This window comes from Lethenteron reissneri, unplaced genomic scaffold (assembly GCF_015708825.2).
Source record: "Lethenteron reissneri isolate LAM-NWPU_2019-01 unplaced genomic scaffold, ASM1570882v1 scaffold_1382, whole genome shotgun sequence".
Taxonomy (NCBI): Eukaryota; Metazoa; Chordata; class Hyperoartia; order Petromyzontiformes; family Petromyzontidae; genus Lethenteron; species Lethenteron reissneri.
Genome location: NW_026891094.1, coordinates 22,596 through 46,007, shown reverse-complemented (window position 1 = coordinate 46,007; position 23,412 = coordinate 22,596). Strand labels below are relative to the sequence as shown.

At 53.3% G+C, this 23,412-nt stretch overlaps 2 protein-coding genes across 2 annotated transcripts; one reads left to right on the top strand and one right to left on the bottom strand.

Moving 5' to 3' along the window:
* The first annotated feature begins 1,948 nt into the window (after window positions 1-1,948).
* On the top strand, window positions 1,949-9,171 carry LOC133362134 (cyclin-dependent kinase 4-like). The gene is made up of 8 exons (XM_061581089.1): window positions 1,949-2,145; window positions 4,702-4,991; window positions 5,350-5,479; window positions 5,975-6,148; window positions 6,594-6,703; window positions 7,797-7,847; window positions 8,325-8,526; window positions 8,879-9,171. Exons 2-8 carry the CDS (start codon window positions 4,780-4,782, stop codon window positions 8,978-8,980), a joined length of 981 nt encoding a protein of 326 aa, XP_061437073.1. The 5' UTR covers window positions 1,949-2,145; window positions 4,702-4,779; the 3' UTR covers window positions 8,981-9,171.
* A 2,185-nt stretch (window positions 9,172-11,356) lies between these two features.
* On the bottom strand, window positions 11,357-14,338 carry LOC133362138 (probable RNA-binding protein 46). Its single transcript, XM_061581097.1, has 3 exons — window positions 14,237-14,338; window positions 12,048-12,881; window positions 11,357-11,696 (listed from the first exon to the last, which is right to left on the bottom strand). Exons 2-3 carry the CDS (start codon window positions 12,725-12,727, stop codon window positions 11,357-11,359), a joined length of 1,020 nt encoding a protein of 339 aa, XP_061437081.1. The 5' UTR covers window positions 12,728-12,881; window positions 14,237-14,338.
* Between the last annotated feature and the right edge of the window lie 9,074 nt (window positions 14,339-23,412).

Genomic DNA, 23,412 nt, shown 5'->3' with positions numbered 1-23,412 from the left:
ACAAAAATCCAGGAAAAAATGTTATAAATTGATTTGCATTTTAATGAGGGAAATAAGTATTTGACCCCCTCTCAATCAAAAAGATTTCTGGCTCCCATGTGTCTTTTATACAGGTAACGAGCTGAGATTAGGAGCACACTCTTAAAGGGAGTGCTCCTAATCTCAGCTTGTTAGCTTTATAAAAGACACCTGTTCACAGAAGCAATCAATCAGATTCCAAACTCTCCACCATGGCTAAGACCAAAGAGCTCTCCAAGGATGGCAGGGACAAGATTGTAGACCTGCACAAGGCTGGAATGGGCTACAAGACCATCGCCAAGCAGCTTGGTGAAAAGGTGACAACAGTTGGTGCGATTATTCGCAAATGAAATAAACATAAAAGAACTGTCAATCTCCCTCGGCCTGGGGCTCCATGCAAGATCTCACCTCGTGGAGTTGCAATGATCATGAGAACGGTGAGGAATCAGCCTAGGACTACACGGAAGGATCTTGTCAATAATCTCAAGGCAGCTGGGACCATAGTCACCAAGAAAACAGTTGGTAACACACTACGCCGAGAAGGACTGAAATCATGCAGCGCCCGCAAGGTCCCCCTGCTCAAGAAAGCACATATACTTGCCCGTCTGAAGTTTGCCAATGAACATCTGAATGATTCAGAGGACAACTGGGTGAAAGTGTTGTGGTCAGATGAGACCAAAATGGAGCTCTTTGGCATCAACTCAACTCGCCGTGTTTGGAGGAGGAGGAATGCTGCCTATGACCCCAGGGGCGGTTTCTTCATTAGGGCGATTGGGCGACGCACCACCAATGTCATTCAACCACAGAGTCACGCTAGCCGTTATTGTGCCTCTGGATATAGTCCAATCAGCGTCATGTCACGTTCTGTGGAGTACCGCCTCTTTTTGGGCGATTTCACTCCGGCTGAGAATCGCCCCGAGTGGCCCCATAGACTTACATTCAAAGATGTTTTTTTTCGAACGGCGGGCGCTGCAATGCATTCTCTATGGCTTCCGGGAGGGCTCACACTAACGTGCTAACGTCATCATACGTGCTTACGTCATCATACGTAAGCACGTTTCAGTCAACAATATTATTTGTCGCCACCTAGTGGAATCTTTAATAAAATAAACTTGAGTGGTTTGTTTTAATAGTGAGTATAGAAACAAACAAGATGTATTGTAAGAGTCACTTTATTTTTCATTAATATTAAAGAAGTGAAGTTGCCTTTACATGCTTAAGCTGTTAATTTATCCATTGCATGGGTGGACCTTATCCTTATCAATCATCCAGACATTTTATCCCCCCTGAGAGATTTTGCAGGAGCCGCCACTGATATACACTACACTTATATACACTACACTATATACACTACACTTATATACAATGCACTCGATATGTTACATGTTGATATACATGACATCTTGTTTTGACGTACCGGGCTAGAGTTTTTGTAGCTGCGAATTTAAAGTGTTTTGCATGTTCCGTCAAACAAAAGCCTCAATTTTTCGATTTAAAGCTTTCGTGACTGCAGGGATTCATCTTCTTGGTTCTTTTGGTCAAGTCACGTGGAAGGGAAATAATAAAATATTAAAAATTTTAAAATTAAATTAAATTAAATCACGACTTTTTCGGAAGCTTGTGTCGCCCGAAACGTCGCGATTAAATTTTTTTTAATTTTATTTTTTTCACCTCCGTGACTTTACCGAAAAAAACACAGAGTATGCGCATATACTCTTTGCTTATTTCTATTTTATATTTAAAATCTTCACCCACGTGACTTTACCGAAAGAAGCAAAGGATATGGATCATATCAGTCACGAAAAACTTCAAATCGACTGCTGCACATACAGAACTGTGGCCAGTGTTGAGTCTATGGGCGGGCGCCTATCAGCTCTACGGAATTTAGCCCCGCTGCCACGTGGTCGCCTATCCGCGCTACGTTTTCTAAACGCGCCCTGCTAAAGCCACGCGTGGTCACAACGACGCACCGTCTCCCGCCCTTGTTGTGGTAGCGAAACGTCGGACCTCCACCACCTCCACCACCACACAAGTCAATAGCTTTGTGTGTCACCTCCTCGCCACGACGGAGTAGAGAGCTCAAGACCCCCCACCACCCACACAGACGTCTACGGAGCGAACCACGAGGTGAGTGAGTGCAGCCCTAGGCCACATTGCCCGGCCTGGTTGGGCTGGGCTGGCCTGGGCTGGGATTGGGCTGGGTGACATTGCCCGGCCTGGCCTGGTTGGGCTGGGCTGGGATTGGGCTGGGCTGATACCCCCCACCACCATCCCCTGTGGTCTTTGTGGAACAGTTGAGGGGTCTAAACTGTGTTGGTCAATCCGCCCGTGGAATGTAACATTCATGTAAATGTCTAAGTCGAGATCATTTAATCAGAATCCGTGGGCGTCACGGTGACTAGGTCGATGTTAACTCCTTCGCCTGGTCTACAGGAGGTCGTGGGTTCGATCGCGACCCTGTAGAGATGTTGACTACCTCGCCTGGTCTACAGGAGGTCGTGGGTTCGATCTTGCCCCTGTAGAGATGTTAACTACCTCGCCTGGTCTACAGGAGGTCGTGGGTTCGATCATGACCCTGTAGAGATGTTAACTCCTTCGCCTGGTCTACAGGAGGTCGTGGATTCGATCGCGACCCTGTAGAGATGTTGACTACCTCGCCTGGTCTACAGGAGGTCGTGGGTTCGATCATGACCCTGTAGAGATGTTAACTCCTTCGCCTGGTCTACAGGAGGTCGTGGATTCGATCGCGACCCTGTAGAGATGTTGACTACCTCGCCTGGTCTACAGGAGGTCGTGGGTTCGATCGCGACCCTGTAGAGATGTTGACTACCTCGCCTGGTCTACAGGAGGTCGTGGGTTCGATCGCGACCCTGTAGAGATATTGACTACTTCGCCTGGTCTACAGGAGGTCGTGGGTTCGATCGCGACCCTGTAGAGATGTTGACTACTTCGCCTGGTCTACAGGAGGTCGTGGGTTCGATAATGCCCCTGTAGAGATGTTAACTACCTCGCCTGGTCTACAGGAGATCGTGGGTTCGATCGCGACCCTGTAGAGATGTTGACTACCTCGCCTGGTCTACAGGAGGTCGTGGGTTCGATCATGCCCCTGTAGAGATGTTAACTACTTCGCCTGGTCTACAGGAGGTCGTGGGTTCGATCATGCCCCTGTAGAGATGTTAACTATTTCGCCTGGTCCACAGGAGGTCGTGAGTTCGATCGCGACCCTGTAGAGATATTGACTACCTCGCCTGGTCTACAGGAGGTCGTGGGTTCCATCATGTCCCTGTAGAGATGTTGACTACCTCGCCTGGTCTACAGGAGGTCGTGAGTTCGATCGCGACCCTGTAGAGATGTTAACTACCTCGCCTGGTCTACAGAAGGTCGTGGGTTCGATCCCAACCATGACGCCCCTCTATCAAGTTCAAGTTCATGTATTACGTGTAGCCCTGTGAGCCATTCGGCTCTTGAATCTGGTGCAACCGCAACAAACAAAAAACAAAAACATGAACAAGAAAACATCTTAAAGTGAATATGTGACTAAGTGCAAACAGAAAATCTAAGAAAAGACCAAAATATTGCAGAAAAAGTACCGTTACACCAACGCCATGTGCAAAAATCCCAGTAGGATGCAAGTCAAACAACAACAACCACAAGACAACTTAGATTAAGGCCATCAGTCTAACTCTGTACATCAACAAACATGGCAAACCAAAAAAAACGGGCCGAACGAAATCTGTTTAGGCATGCGGTGGCTGGGCATGCGGGTTACATGACCCAGCCAACGCAGCCTTGCCTGCCGGAGGAGCTCACCAATAGGACTTTGTCCAGATCTTTCAAGGATTTGTGAGCTCCACACACAATCCAGCCTGGTTATCCGAGGATGGATCGTAGACAGGCCAGCCTAAATGTTTCTAACCGGTTAAGATGGATCATAGACAGGCCAGCCTAAATGTTTAGGCTGGTCTGTCTAGAATTTCCCTTGGGTGATCATCTCTGCCTGGTGCCTTTCCTGGTCTCGACTCTGGATCTCCTTCAGGACTTCCTCAACAGATGGCACCTCAGCCAGTCACTCACAGGGGGTGACTTCTTCCAATATTTGAGGCACCGCAGCCTCAGCACTGTCATCCCCACTTTGTGCCATGATGTTTTCCTGCTGAGGGATTTCCCCTCCCCCAGGACCTCACAGAAATGCTCAGCAAATCTGCAAACCTGTTCCTGGGGATCTGAGATTGGATCACCATTCTTTCCCCTAATTACGGTGATAGGTGTGGCACTACAATTTACGTTTTTGATGGAATTAAACAGCGATGTCTGATCACGGGCTACTGAGGCAGATTCCATCTCCTCAGAAACCCGCGACCACCACCCATCATTGCAGCGCCTCACGGCTCTCAGAACCTCCGAGCGAAGGCTGCGGTAAGCCTCCTCATTCTCTGACGTGGAATGCCGTAGACTATGAGAGTGGGCCTGTCGCTTTTTCTCAGCCAGCCTGAAGACCTCTGTCAGCCAGGGTCTCTGGGGAGGTCTGAACCGCATACCCAAAGCAGCCATTGCAGCTGCATGAGCCACAGTCATTAACCTCGCCCATTTACCCTCTATGTGTATCTGTGACCCTCTGTGACAATTCTCTCTCTCTCTATCTCTCTTGCGTCTCTGTGTGATCGCTGCTGCTGCTGCTGCTAGCGGCGGCGTCCTTCCGGCAGCAGAGGACATCCACGTGACCGGCGGCGTCTGCGTTCGAAGCGTTTGGGGGCGGCGGGGATGGAGCAGCAGTACGAGTCCGTGGCCGAGTTGGGCGCTGGGGTCTACGGGGCCGCGACGACTTTGAAGGCTCGCGACCTCCGGGACCAGGGCCGCTTTGTGGTGCTGCTCAAGGGCCTGCGCCTGCAGACAGGCGGGGGCCCGGAGGAAGATGCCTGGCAGCTGCTGCAGCTACAGCTGCTCACGAAGCTGGAGCACCCCAACGTGGTGAGGTGGGTGTCTCTCCCACCCCTCGCGCCGCGTCACAATCCCTCGCAATCGTCGCCGCGTCAGCCTCCAATCCTCCACGGTCATCGTGTCTTAGTGTCACTCGCCTTACGTTGTCGCCATCTCCACCGTGGATGGAGTTGGAGCACCCCAACGTGGTGAGGTGGGTGTCTCTCCCACCCCTCGCGCCGCGTCACGATCCCTCGCAATCGTCGCCACGTCAGCCTCCATCCTCCAATTGTCCACGGTCATCGTGTCTTGAAAAGATTAGGAGACAGATCGTCGTCGTCGTCGTCGTCAAACCGAGATGACTTCTGCGCTCTCTTGCTCTGATGTCTCCGACCCCCGACCGGCCTGCCCCAGGCTGCTGGACGTCTTTGTGGATATTCGTGACGAGGGCGGCGCGCGTCACGCCGTGGTCTGTGAGCTCGTAGACCAGGATCTGTCCACCTACCTGGGGAAGTCGCCCCACACACCGTCCCACCACATCAAGGTGCCACCGCCAGCACCACCACCACCCACCCTGTCACTCCCTACCCCACCCCCAAAAGGCAACACCACTCTCAGAGTCTCTGTGTATCTCTATGGGTCTCTGTGTGTCTCTGTGAGTCTCTATGAGTCTCTGTGTGTCTCTGTGTCTCTATGAGTCTCTATGAGTCTCTGTGTGTCTCTGAGTCTCTATGAGTCTCTATGAGTCTCTGTGTGTCTCTGTGTATCTCTGAGTCTCTATGAGTCTACCAGTCTCTGTGTATCTCGCACGCACGTTGCCAGCCGAGCCTCGGAGCGGCTAACGAGTTTACACTCCCCCCCCCCCTCCTTGTGTCGTGACCTTGTGCCGTGCCCTTGCGCCGTGACCTTGTGCCGTGACCTTGCGCCGTGACCTTGTGCCGTGCCCTTGTGCCGTGACCTTGTGCTGTGACCTTGCGCCGTGACCTTGTGCCGTGACCTTGCGCCGTGACCTTGTGCCGTGACCTTGCGCCGTGCCCAGGAGGTGACGCGCCAGCTGCTGTGTGGGCTGCGCTACCTGCACGGCCACGGCCTGGAGCACCGCGAGCTCACGCCACGCAGCGTCCTGGTGACGGCCTCGGGGCGCGTCAAGCTCGCCGGCTGGGGGCTCGGACGCTTCCTCTTGGACGGCGCGAGCACGGCTCTCACCCCGGCGGTGAGTAGAGAGAGTGAGAGAGAGAGGTCTTCTTGGTTCTTTCGGTAAAGTCGTCACGTAGAAGGGAAGTAATAAAATAATAAAAATAAAACATAATAAAATAATTCTCACGACGTTTCGGCCACAACGCAAGCAGCCGTCCTCAGGTGAAGACCAGGTCTGTCGAGGAGACAGCGTCTGAATCTGTCTTCCGGCCAACACCGGCGACGATTATCTTAACCGGTCCCGGGCCTCCCCTAGGTTGACTCAGCCTCAAAAGAGTACCCGGTGCGGTGCGCGGTAAACATCGCCACCGGGTAGACAAAGGCGGCCGGGTGCGGTGCTGGCCACCCACCCCCTCGTGTGCCGGCCGTCATAGGCGCTGCTACTCGCTAAGGGCACTTGCCCCTACGGTGTGTGAAGGCTACACGGGGGATCTTTGTCTTTGTGTGTGCCGCTGCTGTAGGTGTCCCCGTCGTGGTACCGCGCCCCGGAGCTGCTGCTGCGGGTGACCTGCGGCCCGGCCGCCGACCTGTGGAGCGTCGGCTGCATCTTTGCTGAGATGTTTACACGCAGGTGCTCCTTGAGCACCGCCACCCGCACACCCACACACCTAGCAACCCACCCACCTAGCAACCCACCCACCTAGCAACCCACCCACCCACCTAGCAACCCACCCACCTAGCAACCCACCCACCCACCTAGCAACCCACCCACCTAGCAACCCACCCACCCACCTAGCAACCCACCCGCCCACCTAGCAACCCACCCACCCACCTAGCAACCCACCCACCCACCTAGCAACCCACCCGCCCACCTAGCAACCCACCCACCCACCTAGCAACCCACCCACCAAACCACACACCCAGCCACCCACACACCCACCCACCCACCAATCCACCCACCCAGCCACCCACCAACCCACACACCCACCCACCTATCAACCCACCAAACCACCCACCCACCCACCTATCAACCCACCCACCCACCAATCCACCAAACCACCCAGCCACCCACACACCCACCCACCTATCAACCCACCCACCAAACCACCCACCCACCCACCCACTCACTCACCACCCACCCACACACCCACCCACCCACACACCCACCCACCTATCAACCCACCCACCAATCCACAAAACCACCCACCCAGCCACACAGCCACCCACCTATCAATCCACCCACCCACCAAACCACCCACACAGCCACCCACCCACCTCTCCCGCACGCAATGTCACCACAGGCCTGGCAGGGTGGCGTCGCCATGGCGCCCGTGCCAGGATAGGTGCCCCCGTGGGTCCGACCGAACACCATGCCACCTCTCCCCCATTGAATTGGTGTTGTTGTTATTATGATGATGTGTCTTTCCGACAGACCTGTTCTTCTGAACACCACCAGGCTTGGCAGCGTATATTTAAGTATTTAAGTATATATTTAAATATATACGCTGACAAGCCTGGTGGTGCTCATTCAGACGCCGTCTTTCCGACAGACTTGCTCTTCACCCGAGGACGGCTGCTTGCGTTGTGGCCGAAACGTCGTGAGAATTGTATTTTATTGCGTTTTATTATTTTATGATTTCCCTTCTACGTGACTTTACCGAAAGAAGCAAAAAGGTTCTAAGCGACGTCGCATCAGGTGACCTCCTTGTCTCCCCTCAACGCAGGCCTCTCTTCCCCGGAGGCTCCGATGTCGATCAGCTGACGAAGATATTCGGGTGAGTAGCTCGTGGCGAGCGTGCCGTGGGGAGCGGCGCGGGGGCCAATAGACGCCATCTCATTTGTTAGCGGAGAGCAACGTGGGGTGGGGGAGGGGGGGGGGAGGTGGGGGGAGGGGGAGAGGGAAGGGGGAGGAGGGGGAGGAGGGAGGGGGAGGAGGGGGGGGAAGGGGGAGGAGAAGAAGGGGGGGGAGGAGGAGGAGGGGGAAGGGGGAGGAGGAGGGAGAAGGGGGAAGGAGGGGGGGGGAGGGGGAAGGGGGAGGAGAAGAAGGAGGAGGGGGGGGCAGGAGTATTTGGCTGTTGATGTAAATTCCACAACAGCCACTCCGTTGCGCAATCATTGATGAAAGTGGGTTGATAGTCAACAGCCGAATTCTCACCGTCACCTCCGCCGCTACCCCCCCCTTACCCCCCCTCTTACCCTCCCCCCTACCCCCCCCTTACCCCCCCCCTCCCCCCGTGTCCCCCATGTCCCAGTCTGCTGGGCGTGCCGAGCCTGGAGGAGTGGCTGCTCGGAGCCTCCCTGCCGCACGGCGACTTTGCCGCGCAAACTCAGCTCGGTGGTCGCCACTCCTCCTACGGTCTCCACGCTGCCCCGCGGGCCCTGGTCGACTCCACGCCGGAGATGGGGCTGGAGGTCGCGCCGGGCAACGAGAATGTGGCGATGGCGCTGCTGCTGGTGAGACGCGGGCGGATTGTACGCGACGGCAATTGTCGCGCTTCGACGGGGATTACCGTTGAGCGGGCAATAACGCATCGCCTCTCGTCTCTGTGTGTCTCTCTGTGTCTCTCTGTGTCTCTCTGTGTCTCTCTGTGTGTCTGTGTCTCTCTGTGTGTCTGTGTCTCTCTGTGTCTCTGTGTCTCTCTGTGTCTCTGTGTGTCTCTCTGTGTCTCTCTGTCTGTGTCTCTCTGTGTCTCTCTGTGTCTCTGTGTCTCTCTGTGTCTCTGTGTCTCTGTGTGTCTCTCTGTGTCTCTCTGTGTCTCTCTGTGTCTCTCCACGCCCTCCGCACGCACGGCCGTGCCTCCCGCAGGAGCTGCTGACCTTCAGCCCCCGCAAGCGCATCTCTGCGTCTGTCGCCCTCTTCCATCCGTACTTCTCTGAGGCCGCAGGCGTGGCCACGGGCGAGGCCTAAGGAGTAGGCCCTGGGGCAAGGCCTAAGGAGTAGGCCCCGGGGCGAGGCCTAAGGAGTTTGCGTCCTTTTTTGTTGCCCCCACCTTAAGAGGGTCGCTTGTGTTGCGCCCGAAACGTCGTCATTCGATTTGTTTTAATGTTTCGCCGACGTGACTTTACCGAATAAAAAAGCTAAAGGGTAATAAAAGTTAACTCTGAAGCAGCAAAAGAATGGCGAGGTACCTCTTTGTTGTTGTTGTTGTTGTTGTCGTCGTCGTGTTGTTGTTGTTGTTTTCACAAATGTGCAGCGGGCGACTTATTGAGAGCACACTCTCTCGCGTAACGCGGCTGCACACTGGCGATCCTGACACGCAGCCCCATCTCCGGCCTCGCCACGCCAGCTGCCCGTCCTGCCGAATATCCGTCACGAGGTCGGCCACGAAGAGATGATGCCGGCGAGCAGCGACGCAGCCAGCACCCACGGCGGCACGAACCGCCGGTCCATCATCCCTCATATCCGCCAAGCGCCACCTCTGGCCACGCCCCCTTTCCAGAACCCTCCAGCCGCTTCCCAGAGGAGCTTCTTGACCGACTCCGCCTTCATCTTCACCCCAGATACGCCCCCCCACCCCCCATATAATGAGGCATTGCGTAATGCACCCATGACCGTAATCACCACTCCAGGCCGACAGGTGTCACCCTATAGTTATAGGTTATTTAAATCCTTTATACTGGTAGGAACGAAGTGAACCAGCCTACAATAGATTATATCGTCCGTCCGATGTCCGATTAGGTGTAGCAACATCGCCCCCTACTGCAAACACTTGGCAGGACCCTACAAAAACCTTTAGACTCAGTGAGGCTTTCCTGGCTAAACAAGTGTAACATTCCCTTATAATTCCCTGAGATAGCTTTTAATGAAAACATTTAAATTACAAATTAACTCACAGCGGCCTAAAGCCTACAGCTAGGCCTAAAGCCTAGAACTAGGCCTCAAACTCTCCCTTCGTATCGTACCCCCGCCATTTCATTTTATTATAGCCATTCATTTGTTCGTTCCTACCAGCCCACCCCGCAGGGACCTGTTCTAAACGGAATCAGCACATCAAATTAAATCCGCAGAGGAGGGGAAGACGGGTCCCAAGCATGCGACACTCACAACCATCAGTGGCAGATACTTGGCCGAGAGAGTCGAGAGAGAGAGGAAGAGACTTTTCAGGACTTTATTTCCGCTAAAACATTAACAAAAAACCATTACGGGGAAAAAACACACGTAAATTGTAAATCGATAAAACATCAAACTCTTTAACAGCTGTGTGTGCACGAACTACACGTGGCACAGGGATAGAGGCTGTGCAAACGAGGCGGTGCACGGACATCTCCGTGTGTAGCAAAGTCGCTACGTGAGTGGGTGAGTGTGTGAACAGATGAGTGGGTGAGTGTGTGTGTGAACAGGTGAGTGAGCGAGTGGGTGTGTGAGGTGAGTGGGTGAGGTGAGTGTGTGAGGTGAGTGGGTGAGCGAGTGTGTGGGTGGGTGAGTGGGTGAGCGAGTGAGTGGGTGGGTGAGTGGGTGAGCGAGTGAGTGGGTGTGTGAGTGGGTGAGCGAGTGTGTGGGTGGGTGAGTGGGTGAGCGAGTGTGTGGGTGGGTGGGTTAGTGGGTGTGTGAGTGGGTGAGCGAGTGTGTGGGTGGGTGGATTAGTGGGTGTTTGAGTGGGTGAGCGAGTGTGTGGGTGGGTGAGTGGGTTTTTCTATTTGATGAATCAAAATGCGATGTGAAAAAAATATTTTTTTCTCCCCGACATTTTCAAAACGAAATGGCGTTGACGCGTCAAACACCTGAAATCATTTTTTTTTTACGGATTCAGTTGTCGGTTTTCATTAAAGTGTAATGACAGGGTCACGCCTGGCGGGGTCACGGGGTCACACCTGGTGACGTCACGGGGTCACACCTGGTGACGTCACGGGGTCACGCCTGGCGAGGTCACGGGGTCACACCTGGCGAGGTCACGGGGTCACGCCTGGTGACGTCACGGGGTCACGCCTGGTGATGTCACGGGGTCACACCTGGCGGGGTCACGGGGTCACGCCTGGTGACGTCACGGGGTCACACCTGGTGATGTCACGGGGTCACACCTGGGGGGGTCACGGGGTCACGCCTGGTGACGTCACGGGGTCACACCTGGCGAGGTCACGGGGTCACGCCCGCTGGCCTGGGAAGGGATTCACGGGTACGGCCACAGAGGCAACAACCGATCAACGTGAGCACGTCGAGTGAGCGGGCGGGCAACTTGCGGTTTGACGGTGAACACGGCAGAGCGGACGTGAGCTTCAGAGCGAACGCCGAGCGGTGGGATGCCGTCCGCGGCCTGACGAACGCCGCCGCGACGGCCACGCGGCACTACGGGTGCGTGCCGCTCGTCGGCAGGCGCGCGGCGACCGGCTGCCGGGGCGCGGGGAAGTCGCCGGGATACGCCGGGAGGTTCCGGACGGGGCAGCCGGGAGGCAGCGTGGCGGCGGGGACCGGGCCCACCCTCAGGGGGTTGGCGTCGCCGAGGATTTCGTAGAGAAGGCCGCTGGCCACTTCGCGAGCTCCTTCCGCGCTGGAGCTCAGCACCGCGGGGAAGAAGCCGCTGCCTTCCCGCATCATCCCGGGAACGGAGACCTTGTACAAGAGGCCCATGGGCCTGCCGGGCTCCGAGTGAGCGTGCAGTTCGAAGGTCGCGTGGCCCACGCCGGCGCTCCGTAGCAGCGCCTGCAAACGCGTCTCCCACGACAAGACGGCCGTCTCCGGCAGCTCGTCCAGACCGATTGGCGTGGGCCACGGGTGGTGAGGTGCCCGCCAGAGCAGCGTGTGCGCCGCCCAGCCCACAAACAGGTTGTGCGGGGCCTTGTCGGAGACGGCGCACTCCGGCGGCGGGAGGCCTGGGACTGCCGCCACCTCCTCCTCGTCTTCCATTGCCTCCTCCTCCCCCACCTCCTCCTCCCCCACCTCCTCCACCTCCTCCTCCACCGCCTCCTCCCCCCCCCCCTCCTCATCTTCAGTTGCCACCGCCTCCTCCCCCCCTTCCTCGTCGTCTTCCGTTGCCACCACCACCACCGCCGCGGCAGCAGCAGCAGCAGCCGCCGCCCCCGGGTCTCGCTGCGGGATGGCCCAGTCCACGTGGATGTCTCGGCCCCACAGCCGGAAGGAGTACGGCAGCAGCACCCTGCGGGCCATGCAGGCCGCGCGGTGGCTCTCGTATTCGACGAACGCGAAGCCTCGGCTGTGGCTCCTGTCGTGGCGACAGAAGCGCATCTGGACGTCCACGACGCCCTCCGTGACGTCGCTCATTGCCGCCATCACCTCGGCCCGCGTCCTAACCTTCGGCAGCCCCGCCAAGAAGAGGCGGCGATTGTCGACGCTCACGTGAACCGCGATCCGTTGCCCCGGGCGGATCTCCGACTTGTGGAGTCTCCTGACGGCGTCCGCGGCTTGCGAGCGCGTCGCGAAGGTGGCGAAGGCGTAGCCGCGGTTCTCTCCGTGGTACGTCATCATGAGGCGCAGCTGGTACAGCCGCCCCACCGCCTCCAGCACGGGCACCAGCTCGTCCTCGTACAGGTCGCGCGGGATCCTCGCCAGGAACACCTCGCAGCCGCGGGCGGGAGGGGGGCCCTGCCAGTCGGGCGGCGGTCCCAGCTTCCTCTGTCCGTTCTCCTGGACGATGTTGTAGCCCGTGCGCAACACGAGGTCCAGCAGGTCCCTCTCCACGCAGCTCATGATGTCGAGCATCGGCGCTTTGTCCACGGCGGCGGTGACGACGGGGCAGCGGCTTGGGGCCCGTTGGAGCCCTTGACACTCACCGGCGCAGAAGCCTCGTGCCGACAAAGCCACGGCGGGGGGCGGAATCAACTCGTGAAAAGGCGGGAACTCGCTCGGGCCAAGCCTACAGGCCCAGCAGTGGAGAGAGGAAGAGAGAGTGGAGAGACGGATGGAGAGAGAGCTACCTTTGTAAACTCGGAAAATCACAATAAAATAGAAACCCAAGAAACTGTGTCTTGACCTTTGAACCGCCCTGTATAATGACCCCTCACCCCCAGTAGACGACCTGGTACCCCTCCTCACTCATCCACTCACTGACCCATCCACGCACCTCACACAGCCAGTCACTCACACACTCACCCACCCACTCACCCGCACACCCAGTCGCTCACACACTCACCTCACACACTCACCCACCCACTCGCTCACACACTCACCCACCCACTCACCCGCACACCCACTCGCTCACACACTCACCCACCCACTCACCCGCACACCCACTCGCTCACACACTCACCTCACACACTCACCCACCCACTCACCCGCACACCCACTCGCTCACACACTCACCTCACACACTCACCCACCCACTCGCTCACACACTCACCCACCCACTCACCCGCACACCCACTCGCTCACACACTCACCCACCCACTCACCCGCACACCCACTCGCTCACACACTCACCCACCCACTCACCCGCACACCCACTCGCTCACACACTCACCTCACACACTCACCCACCCACTCACCCGCACACCCACTCGCTCACACACTCACCCACCCACTCACCCGCACACCCCCTCGCTCACACACTCACCCACCCACCCACTCGCTCACACACCCACCCACTCACCCACCCGCACACCCACTCGCTCACACACTCGCTCACACACTCACCCACCCACTCACCCACCCACTCACCCGCACACCCACTCGCTCACTCACTCACCTCACACACTCACCTCACACACTCACCCGCACACTCACCCGCACACTCACCCGCACACTCACCCGCACACTCACCCGCACACTCACCCGCACACACACTCGCTCACACACTCACCCACCCACTCACCTGCTCACACACTCACCCACCCACTCACCCACACACCCACTCGCTCACACACTCTCCCACCCACTCACCCACTCACTGATGATGAGAGAGAGAGAGACACGCAGACTCCAAATATACAACAGTAGGCGTCGCCAGGGCCGGGATCGAACCCACGACCTCCTGCATACCAGGCGAGGTAGTTAACATCTCCTAGCCACCGTGATGATGATGAGAGAGACACACAAACTCCAAATATACAGCAAGAATCTTCAGTATCGGGATCAAACCCACGACCTCCTGCATACCAGGCGAGGTAGTTAACATCTCCTAGCCACCGTGATGATGATGAGAGAGACACACAAACTCCAAATATACAGCAAGAATCTTCAGTATCGGGATCAAACCCACGACCTCCTGCATACCAGGCGAGGGAGTTAACATCTCCTAGCCACCGTGATGATGAGAGAGAGACACAAACTCCAACTCCAAATTAAGTTTGAATGTTTGCGTGTCGTTAAACCGGCCATCAGCCGACAGCCAATTCGCAAGGTTTATCACGTGACATACCGTGCCAATCTGTCACTGGAGCAGCACTAACCGGTTGTGTGTTGGAGTGTCTGTGTGTACACACTGTGTGTGTCTGTGTGTGTGTGTGTGTCTGTGTGTACACTGTGTGTGTGTGTTGGAGTGTCTGTGTGTACACACTGTGTGTCTGTGTGTGTGTGTACACTGTGTGTACACACTGTGTGTGTCTGTGTGTGTGTGTACACTGTGTGTCTGTGTGTACACTGTGTGTCTGTGTGTACACTGTGTATGTGTGTCTGTGTGTGCACTGTGTGTGTGTGTACACTCTGTGTGTGTGTCTGTGTGTGTGTACACTGTGAGTCTGTGTGTACACTGTGTGTGTGTACACACTGTGTGTGTCTGTGTGTCTGTGTCTGTTTGTCTGTGTGTGTGTACACTGTGTGTGTGTGTGTACAATGTGTGTGTGTGTACACTCTGTGTGTGTACACTGTGTGTGTGTACACTGTGTGTGTACAATGTGTGTGTGTGTGTACACTGTGTGTGTACACTGTGTGTGTGTACAGTGTGTGTGTACAGTGTGTGTGTACAGTGTGTGTGTACAGTGTGTGTGTGTACACTGTGTGTGTGTACACTGTGTGTGTACAGTGTGTGTGTACACTGTGTGTGTGTACAATGTGTGTGTGTACACTGTGTGTGTGTAGTGTGTGTACACTGTGTGTGTGTACACTGTGTGTGTACAATGTGTGTGTGTGTACACTGTATGTGTACACTGTGTGTGTGTACACTGTGTGTGTGTGTACACTGTGTGTGTGTGTGTTCACCACGCCCGGCGGACCCGTTATTCGATCCCGACTCCTGCCGGGGGAGGCGCTCCGGGCGCGGCGGGTCCGCTAGGAAAACTCGGGATGGCCCGAGGCCGACTAGGCCGCAGTCTTCCCTCCCCTCTGTTCTAGATGGTGACGGTGTTGCTGATGTTGTTGTTGATGTTGCTGATGCTGATGATGTTGTTGTTGTTGATGTTGTTGTTGATGTTGCTGATGTTGTTGATGATGTTGTTGATGCTGATGTTGTTGTTGTCGATGCTGATGATGTTGTTGTTGTTGATGTTGTTGTTGATGTTGCTGATGTTGTTGATGATGTTGTTGATGCTGATGTTGTTGTTGTCGATGCTGATGATGATGTTGTTGATGATGTTGTTGATGCTGATGATGTTGTTGTTTTTGCTGCTGATGATGATGTTGCTGATGCTGTTGTTGTTGTTGATGCTGATGATGTTGTTGTTGATGTTGATGCTGTTGTTGTTGATGCTGATGATGTTGTTGTTGATGTTGATGCTGTTGATGTTGATGCTGTTGATGTTGTTGTTGTTGATGCTGATGATGTTGTTGTTGATGTTGCTGATGATGTTGTTGTTGATGCTGCTGCTGATGATGTTGTTGCTGCTGATGCTAGGGGTGGTGATGATGTTGCTGATGATGGTGTAGATGATGTTATTAATGATGTTGCTGATGATGTTGCTGCTGCTGATGTTGTTGTTGTTGATGCTGATGATGCTGCTGATGATGTTGATGTTGTTGTATATGATGGTGTAAATGATGTTTATTGATAATGTTGATGATCGCAAACATCAACATAATTTATTAATTTATTCAGTTAGGGTAGCCTCTCATTGTGGGAGGGGAGGGTCTTGTACCCCAGAAGTGACGTCATGTCATCTGCTGCCGCGTGACGTCACGAGGTAACAGGAAGCTGGAGGTCCGCGCGTGAACTGAAATTCGAGGTGAGAAATTTTCATTGCGGTTGTTGTTGTGGTTGTTGTTGTGGTTGTTGTTGTTGTTTACCAAGCTAGAGCCTCGCTCTCTCTCTCGTAGGGATGTCACTAGAGCAGCAGCAGCTTGTGAATCGATGTCCAAGTTGGAACTTTACAACGCGGGGCCTAGACACGCGGGGCCTTGCCTCCTGCCCTCGCCTGGTCGCGTTTGCTTTAATTCCCTCCCTTAAGTTTAATTTGTCTTCACGCGGCTCGCTACTTTGTCACTTTGGTTTACTGTAGATATTAACGCAGTTTTTTTTTTCGTTTTTTTACCAGCCCAAGCCCGCCTGAGCTGCTGTACCGCTCTTGTTTACAGAAGCTACCTGCCCACAACAACAACAAGGTGGGTGGGTGGGGTTTTGTCAACGCGTGTGTCTCAATGTTTTGACTTAAAACTTTCGTAACTGCAACAATTCATATTCTTGGTTCTTTCTGTAAAGTCACGGAGATAGAAAATGAAATAACAGATAAAAATGTTAAATTAAATAAAAAAATTGCAAATAAAGCAAAAAAAACCCACGACGTTTTGACCGCAACACAAGTGGTCTTTGTTTATTTCCATTATCTGTTATTTGTATTTGCTATCTACGTGACTTTAGAACCAAGACTACGTGTGTCAATGTCTGTCAAACACGCTGAGCGCGTGCTCATGTTGACTCTAAATGTGGAGGGGACAACCCCTGCTGCTGTTGACCATGGCAGTGTGTGTGCCAGAGTCAAGTCTGTTCACTCTGTTGAACACGCACGTTATATCAAAACAATATTACATCTTCTGGGTTCTTTCGGTAAAGTCACGTAGAAGGGAAATAATAAAATAATAAAACATAATAAAATAATTCTCACGACGTTTCGGCCACAACGCAAGCAGCCGTCCTCAGGTGAAAACCAGGTCTGACAGACCTGGTTTTCTGATAGACCTGTTTTCACCTGAGGACGGCTGCTTGCGTTGTGGCCGAAACGTCGTGAGAATTATTTTATTATGTTTTATTTTATATTATTTTATTATTTCCCTTCTACGTGACTTTACCGACAGAACCAAGAAAATCTATTAACTCTATTGAACACGGAGGTTATATCACAACAATAGTTTGTTTTTGGTTTCCTCTGGAACTCTTTATAAGAATGGAAAAAGTCAAGAAGTTGACACAGCACACACGTGCAGCAGCTGAAGTCAGATCTGCTCATCTCAGCAATCAGGACATCGTGAGCCTGGCTGGCTTCACACCTCTAAGTTGCGATTGAACATTAATTTATGCATTTCTGCATAACACAAATAGTATTATTTTCAACACCCTTTGCTATGTCAGCTGAATTTAGCTTTCATAAATATTCCTTTTGTAGCTTGACAGCCGAAATTGTGTTCTCGGAGTTTTGGGTTAACATTCATTTTGAAGATACAAGAGCTTCCAGGCATGTTTGTGACCATTCGCCCTCTCATTGTGTGCCATAACAGCCCGTGTGATGAATTTGGTAAACTTTTTCACTATATCATGAATATCTATGAATAAGTATAGACGTGTAAGTCACGTGTGACTGTGTATATATGCATTCCGCTGTGCCTCGATACTGACGTGTAGATGGTGTGGATATTCTTTTTTTCTGTCTGCAGCTGTTGCTTCCTCTGCAGAATTGGTCTGATGGAGCAAAGGCACTCGGCGCAGCTCGTTGCAAAAAGGCATCGATGCGACCAGTGTGCATACAGCACAGATCATACTGCAAACTTGACACGGCACCAGAGAACTCACACAGGAGAGAAACCCTTCAAGTGCAGCGTGTGTGGGAAGGCGTTTGCACAGTTATCTACTCTTGTAACACACCAGAGAACACACACGGGAGAAAAACCCTTCAAGTGCGGTGTGTGTGGGAAGGCGTTTGCACATTCATCTGCTCTTGTAGAACACCAGAGAACACACACGGGAGAGAAACCCTTCAAGTGCAGTGTGTGTGGGAAGGCGTTTGCACATTCATCTGCTCTTGTAGAACACCAGAGAACACACACGGGAGAGAAACCCTTCAAGTGCAGTGTGTGTGGGAAGGCGTTTTCAAAGTCATGTAATCTTGTAACACACCAGAGAACACACACGGGAGAGAGACCCTTCAAGTGCAGTGTGTGTGGGAAGGCGTTTGCACATTCATCTGATCTTGTAACACACCAGAGAACACACACAGGAGAGAAACCCTTCAAGTGCAGTGTGTGTGGGAAGGCGTTTGCACATTCATCTGATCTTGTAACACACCAGAGAACACACACGGGAGAGAAACCCTTCAAGTGCAGTGTGTGTGGGAAGGTGTTTTCTGTTTTACATCATCTCGTAACACACCAGAGAACACACACGGGAGAGAGACCCTTCAAGTGCAGTGTCTGTGGGAAGGCGTTTGCACATTCATCTGATCTTGTAGAACACCAGAGAACACACACGGGAGAGAAACCCTTCAAGTGCACTCCGTGCGGGAAGGCGTTTGCACAGTCAGCACATCTTCATGTACACCAGAGAACACACAAGCATCAGAAGATCCACAAGGAGTGGAGTCTGAAATCAGCTTGTGAAAGTCAAAGTGCTGCAATGAGCCCATCCCTCATCAAACAAGAACCAGAAGAAAATTCCAGCTTGGACACTTTTAAAGGTAATGAGGTGAAATATGAAGAGGTGAAATATGAAGAGGTGAAGTTGGAATGTGAAGAGGTGATGGTGAAATGTGAAGATGAAGATTCAACTCCAAAATGGGACCTTCACATCGATGGAGGCAACGTGAAGCAGGAGGAGAATTCTGACTGTGAGGCAGAGCGAGGCAACTCCCAGCAGTTTGTGGAAGTGGAGGTGTGGGTGGACTTCCTCCGAGACAACACAAAGTCAAATGGAGACCCGGTAGATGTGTAAGCTTGAGACGATGTCGCTCCAATAGATGCACCATTGTCACTGGCCTTTAATGACAATAATGTGAAGTTGAACACTCAGTTCCTAGGTTCAACCTGCAGAGTAAGAGTGAGCGGTCAGTCTTTGTGTTTTCTGTGAGTTGGGTAGATCCCTGTGTTACGATCGAAACTTTCTGATCTACTATTATTTTTGCTACCAACATGACTTTACTGAAAGAACCAAAGAGTATGTGAACAAGAGCCTGTCAGTAGGGGGATGATGATGTTTCATGTCAGTTGTGTAATTTGTCGGTAATGTTGAGAATTTGCTACATTTTGACTCGAGACGCAAGCATGCAATGGCCTACTCGTTTTGAATGACACAATAGTATGTTTTACATCCACTGTTAAGCAGACGGTGCATAATTATTTGAAATAGCTTAACCTGGTGCAGTATATTTCACTGCAGTAATTACATTGTTAAAATGTAAAATGTCTTGTCAATAATTTAGAATGAACACTGATTTTGTGTACATGCAACATTTTATTTATAAGGGTCAAACATTGAATAAGTGATGTTAGGACAAAGTTTGTGTTTTTGGAAGTAACCTGTACAGATCACTCAGGTGAGACCCGTTGTTCTTGTGATACAGGTCAAAGGGTAGTATCCACACATGCCCGTTTGCTTTTAAATAAATGTGTGCATCTTTTGATTGAAAGCTTTCGTGACTGCAGTGAACTATTTGTCTTTTGTCAACGTGACAGAATCCTGTGTTGGGATCTTGAGAGATGACGATAGCTGGGGAGGCTTTCATTCAGCCATAGATCAATCACGGCTGACAATGGTCATTCCATTTACGAGACTTTACCCGGTGTAAGAGGCCGGAGTATACCCAAATGCCGTAGTATACCCACAGGCCGTAGTATACCCACAGGTGTAGTATACCCGGGGTCTAAACGGCCTAGGCGAGATTATAGCCGGGAATATTATTGGCTAGGCCAAATGATGCCCCTCTAGACCAAATCATACCCCCGTGATAGTAATGGCGTTAGAGCGATATACACGTGAATTACTAAATTTTTCCAACATTTTATTTTAAACTGTAAACACATCGACTTTGACTGCTTCAACCAGAAAAAAACTTTAATAATAACCCCTGAACCCTAAAAATGCTTCAATTGATCAAATTTAGATTCTTACTTCCACGCGTACGCGTTTTAGATATCGATTGAAGTTCGTTGTCGCCTGTTCTCTGTCTGGATAATTGCCTGTGAACTTTCACATGGGCATAGTCTGGCCAGGAGCAGTATGGTCTGGCCCAGTCGAGTTTAAACCCCCAGGGGGTCTAGTTTAGCCTTGGAGACTTCATCCCCCCCCCCCCCCGGGTATACTCTGGACTGGGCCAAACTATACCCGGGTTTAATCGGGGCAGGGGTTATTTTAGCCTGTCGGGATGGAACTCACGACCTCCTGTACACCTGGCGAGGTAGTTAACATCTCCTAGCCACCGTGATGATGAGAGAGAGACACGCAAACTCCAAATATACAGCAGCAGGCATTGTCATGGTCTGGATCGAACCCACGACCTCCTGCGCACCAGGCGAGGTAGTCAACATCTCCTAGCCACCGTGATGATGAGAGAAACACCGCAAACTCCAAGTATACAGCAGCAGGCATCATCAGGGTCGTGATGGAACTCACGACCTCCTGTACACCCGGCGAGGTAGTTAACATCTCATAGTCACCGTGATGATAGACACGCAGACTCCAAATATACAGCAGCAGGCATCGTCAGGGTCTCGATCGAACCCACGACCTCCTGCGCACCAGGCGAGGTAGTCAACATCTCCTAGCCACCGTGATGATGAGAGAGAGAGAGACACGCAAACTCCAAATATACAGCAGCAGGCATCATCAGGGTCTCGATCGAACCCACGACCTCCTGCGCACCAGGCGAGGTAGTCAACATCTCCTAGCCACCGTGATGATGAGAGAGAGAGACACAGACCTCCTGCGCACCAGGCAAGGTAGTCAACATCTCATAGCCACCTTGATGATGAGAGAGACACCACAAACTCCAAACATACAGCAGCAGGCGTAGCCATGGTCTGGATCGAACCCACGACCTCCTGCGCACCAGGCGAGGTAGTCAACATCTCCTAGCCACCGTGGGGCAGTCATGGCTAGAGTGGTGGAGGGGGAGTGTCACCCTCCGTGTCTGGGCGGTGCGTTCGAGACCGGCTCTGGTTTGGCCCCGGAACCGTCTCGTTCCGAGTCGGTCAAGTGGCGTTCTTCGTTCGATTCGGCCGTGTGAGCTCCCCGCTCGGGGCAACCCCCGGGCAGCTTGAGTGGCGCAAGGAAATACACAGGCAGGGACACAATGTTCCACACTGCCCACCAGGGATTATTTGTCTGTCTGTCTGTCGTGCATAAATAAATATATAATACAGACAGCTCTTTGATTGGTGGAGACCTACTGCCGGGTACGGAGAGGGGAGGGGCCTAAGGGAGGGGGGAGTCAGGAGAGGGGCCTGAGGGGGGGGTCAGGGGAGGGGCCTAAGGGAAGGGGGGAGTCAGGAGAGGGGCCTAAGGATATGGGGGGGTGGTCAGGGGAGGGGTCTAAGGGGGGAGGGGCCTAAGGGGGGAGGGACCTAAGGGAGGGGGGGTTAAGGGGAGGGGCCTAAGCAAGGGGGAGGGGCCGATAGTGAAGGGGGCTGGCTGCCTGGCTACATAGAGTCACGTGATCTTGTACACAGGTAGAGGAACAGCACGTTCCACACTTGCCCACCAGGGATTATTTGTCTGTCGTGCACGAATGCGCTGTCCAACCAAGTTCCTACCTGCCCACTCCGAAGGAACGTGTTTTTTAAACGATGCGAAATAACGGCACCAAACTGTTAATTTAACTACTTTCAAGTTTCCGGATGGGAAAGCGGAACAGCGCCGGCTCACCGCGGGGCTTGCGGCGTGGAACCAGCGACTCGTCGTCAACGTCAACTCCACGGCTCGCGAGCCAAACCCTTCGCAAGTCTAGCGTCCACACGGAGACAGACGGACGGACAGACAGACACACGGAAAAAAACATGTTCCTTCGCAGTGTGCAGGTCGGAACTTGGTTGGACAGCGCATTCGTGCACGACAGACAGACACATAATCCCTGGTGGGCAGTGTGGAACCTGCTGTTCCTCTCCCTGTGTACAAGATCACGTGACTTGAGGTAGCCAGGCAGCCAGCCAGGCAGACAGCCCCCTTCACTATCGGCCCCTCCCCCTCCCTCAGGCCCCTCCCCTGACCCCCCCCTCAGGCCCCTCCCCTGACCCCCCGTCCCTTAGGCCCCTCCCCTGACCCCCCCATATCCTTAGGCCCCTCCCCTGACCCCCCCTCCCTTAGGCCCCTCCCCTGACCCCCCCTCCCTTAGGCCCCTCCCCTGACCCCCCGTCCCTTAGGCCCCTCCCCTGACCCCCCCCATATCTTTAGGCCCCTCCCCTGACCCCCCCCCCCCTCAGGCCCCTCCTCTGACCCCCCCTTCCTTAGGCCCCTCCCCTCTCCGTACCCGGCAGTAGGTCTCCACCAATCAGAGAGCTGTCTATATTATATATTTATTTATCCACGGCAGACAGACAGACAAATAATCCCTGGTGGGCAGCAGTGTGGGACATTGTTCCTACCTGTAAAAAGTGTCGTTTATAGGTAAGAAAATAAAAACGATGACGAGACTCAACGAGGAACACGGGATTTATTCGGTTCACGAGTCAACGGATATAACTTCAAAACCCTTTTGTGGGTCGTCGTTCTCTTGAGGCGGCGTTGCCGCGGGATTACTTCCAAATCGACGGGCGACACCCAAAGCAGAGCGAGCAGCTTGAGTAGCCCACTTCAGCTGTGTGTCTGTGTGTGTCTGTGTGTGTGTGTGTGTCTGTGAGTGTGTCTGTGTGTGTCTATGTGTCTGTGTGTGTCTGTGTGTGTCACTGAGTCTGTGTGTGTGTCTGTGTGTCTCTGTGTGTGTCTATGTGTCTCTGTGTGTGTCTGTGCGTGTGTCTCTGTGTGTGTCTGTGTGTCTATGTGTGTGTCTCTGTGTATGTCTGTGTGTGTCTCCGTGTGTGTCTATGTGTCTGTGAGTGTGTCTGTGTGTGTGTCTGTGTGTGTCTGTGTGTGTGTCACTGAGTCTGTGTGTGTGTCACTGAGTCTGTGTGTGTGCCTGTGTGTGTGTCACTGAGTCTGTGTGTGTGTCTGTGTGTGTGTCACTGAGTCTGTGTGTGTGTCTGTGTGTGTGTCTGTGTGTGTGTCACTGTGTCTGTGTGTCTGTGTGCGTGTCACTGAGTCTGTGTGTTTGTCACTGAGTCTGTGTGTGTGTCTGTGTGTGAGTCTGTGTGTGTGTCACTGTGTCTGTGTGTGTGTCTGTGTG

Excerpts from the sequence above, each read along its gene's own strand:
- LOC133362134 (XM_061581089.1), top strand. The coding sequence starts at position 4,780 with ATGGAGCAGCAGTACGAGTCCGTGGCCGAGTTGGGCGCTGGGGTCTAC. Across the intron at positions 4,992-5,349 it reads GAGCACCCCAACGTGGTGAG|GCTGCTGGACGTCTTTGTGG; the intron begins GTGGGTGTCTCT and ends GGCCTGCCCCAG. Across the intron at positions 5,480-5,974 it reads CACCGTCCCACCACATCAAG|GAGGTGACGCGCCAGCTGCT; the intron begins GTGCCACCGCCA and ends CGCCGTGCCCAG.
- LOC133362138 (XM_061581097.1), bottom strand. The coding sequence starts at position 12,727 with ATGCTCGACATCATGAGCTGCGTGGAGAGGGACCTGCTGGACCTCGTG. Across the intron at positions 11,697-12,047 it reads GCTGCCGCGGCGGTGGTGGT|CGCCGGCGTGGGCCACGCGA; the intron begins GGTGGCAACGGA and ends GCTGCTACGGAG.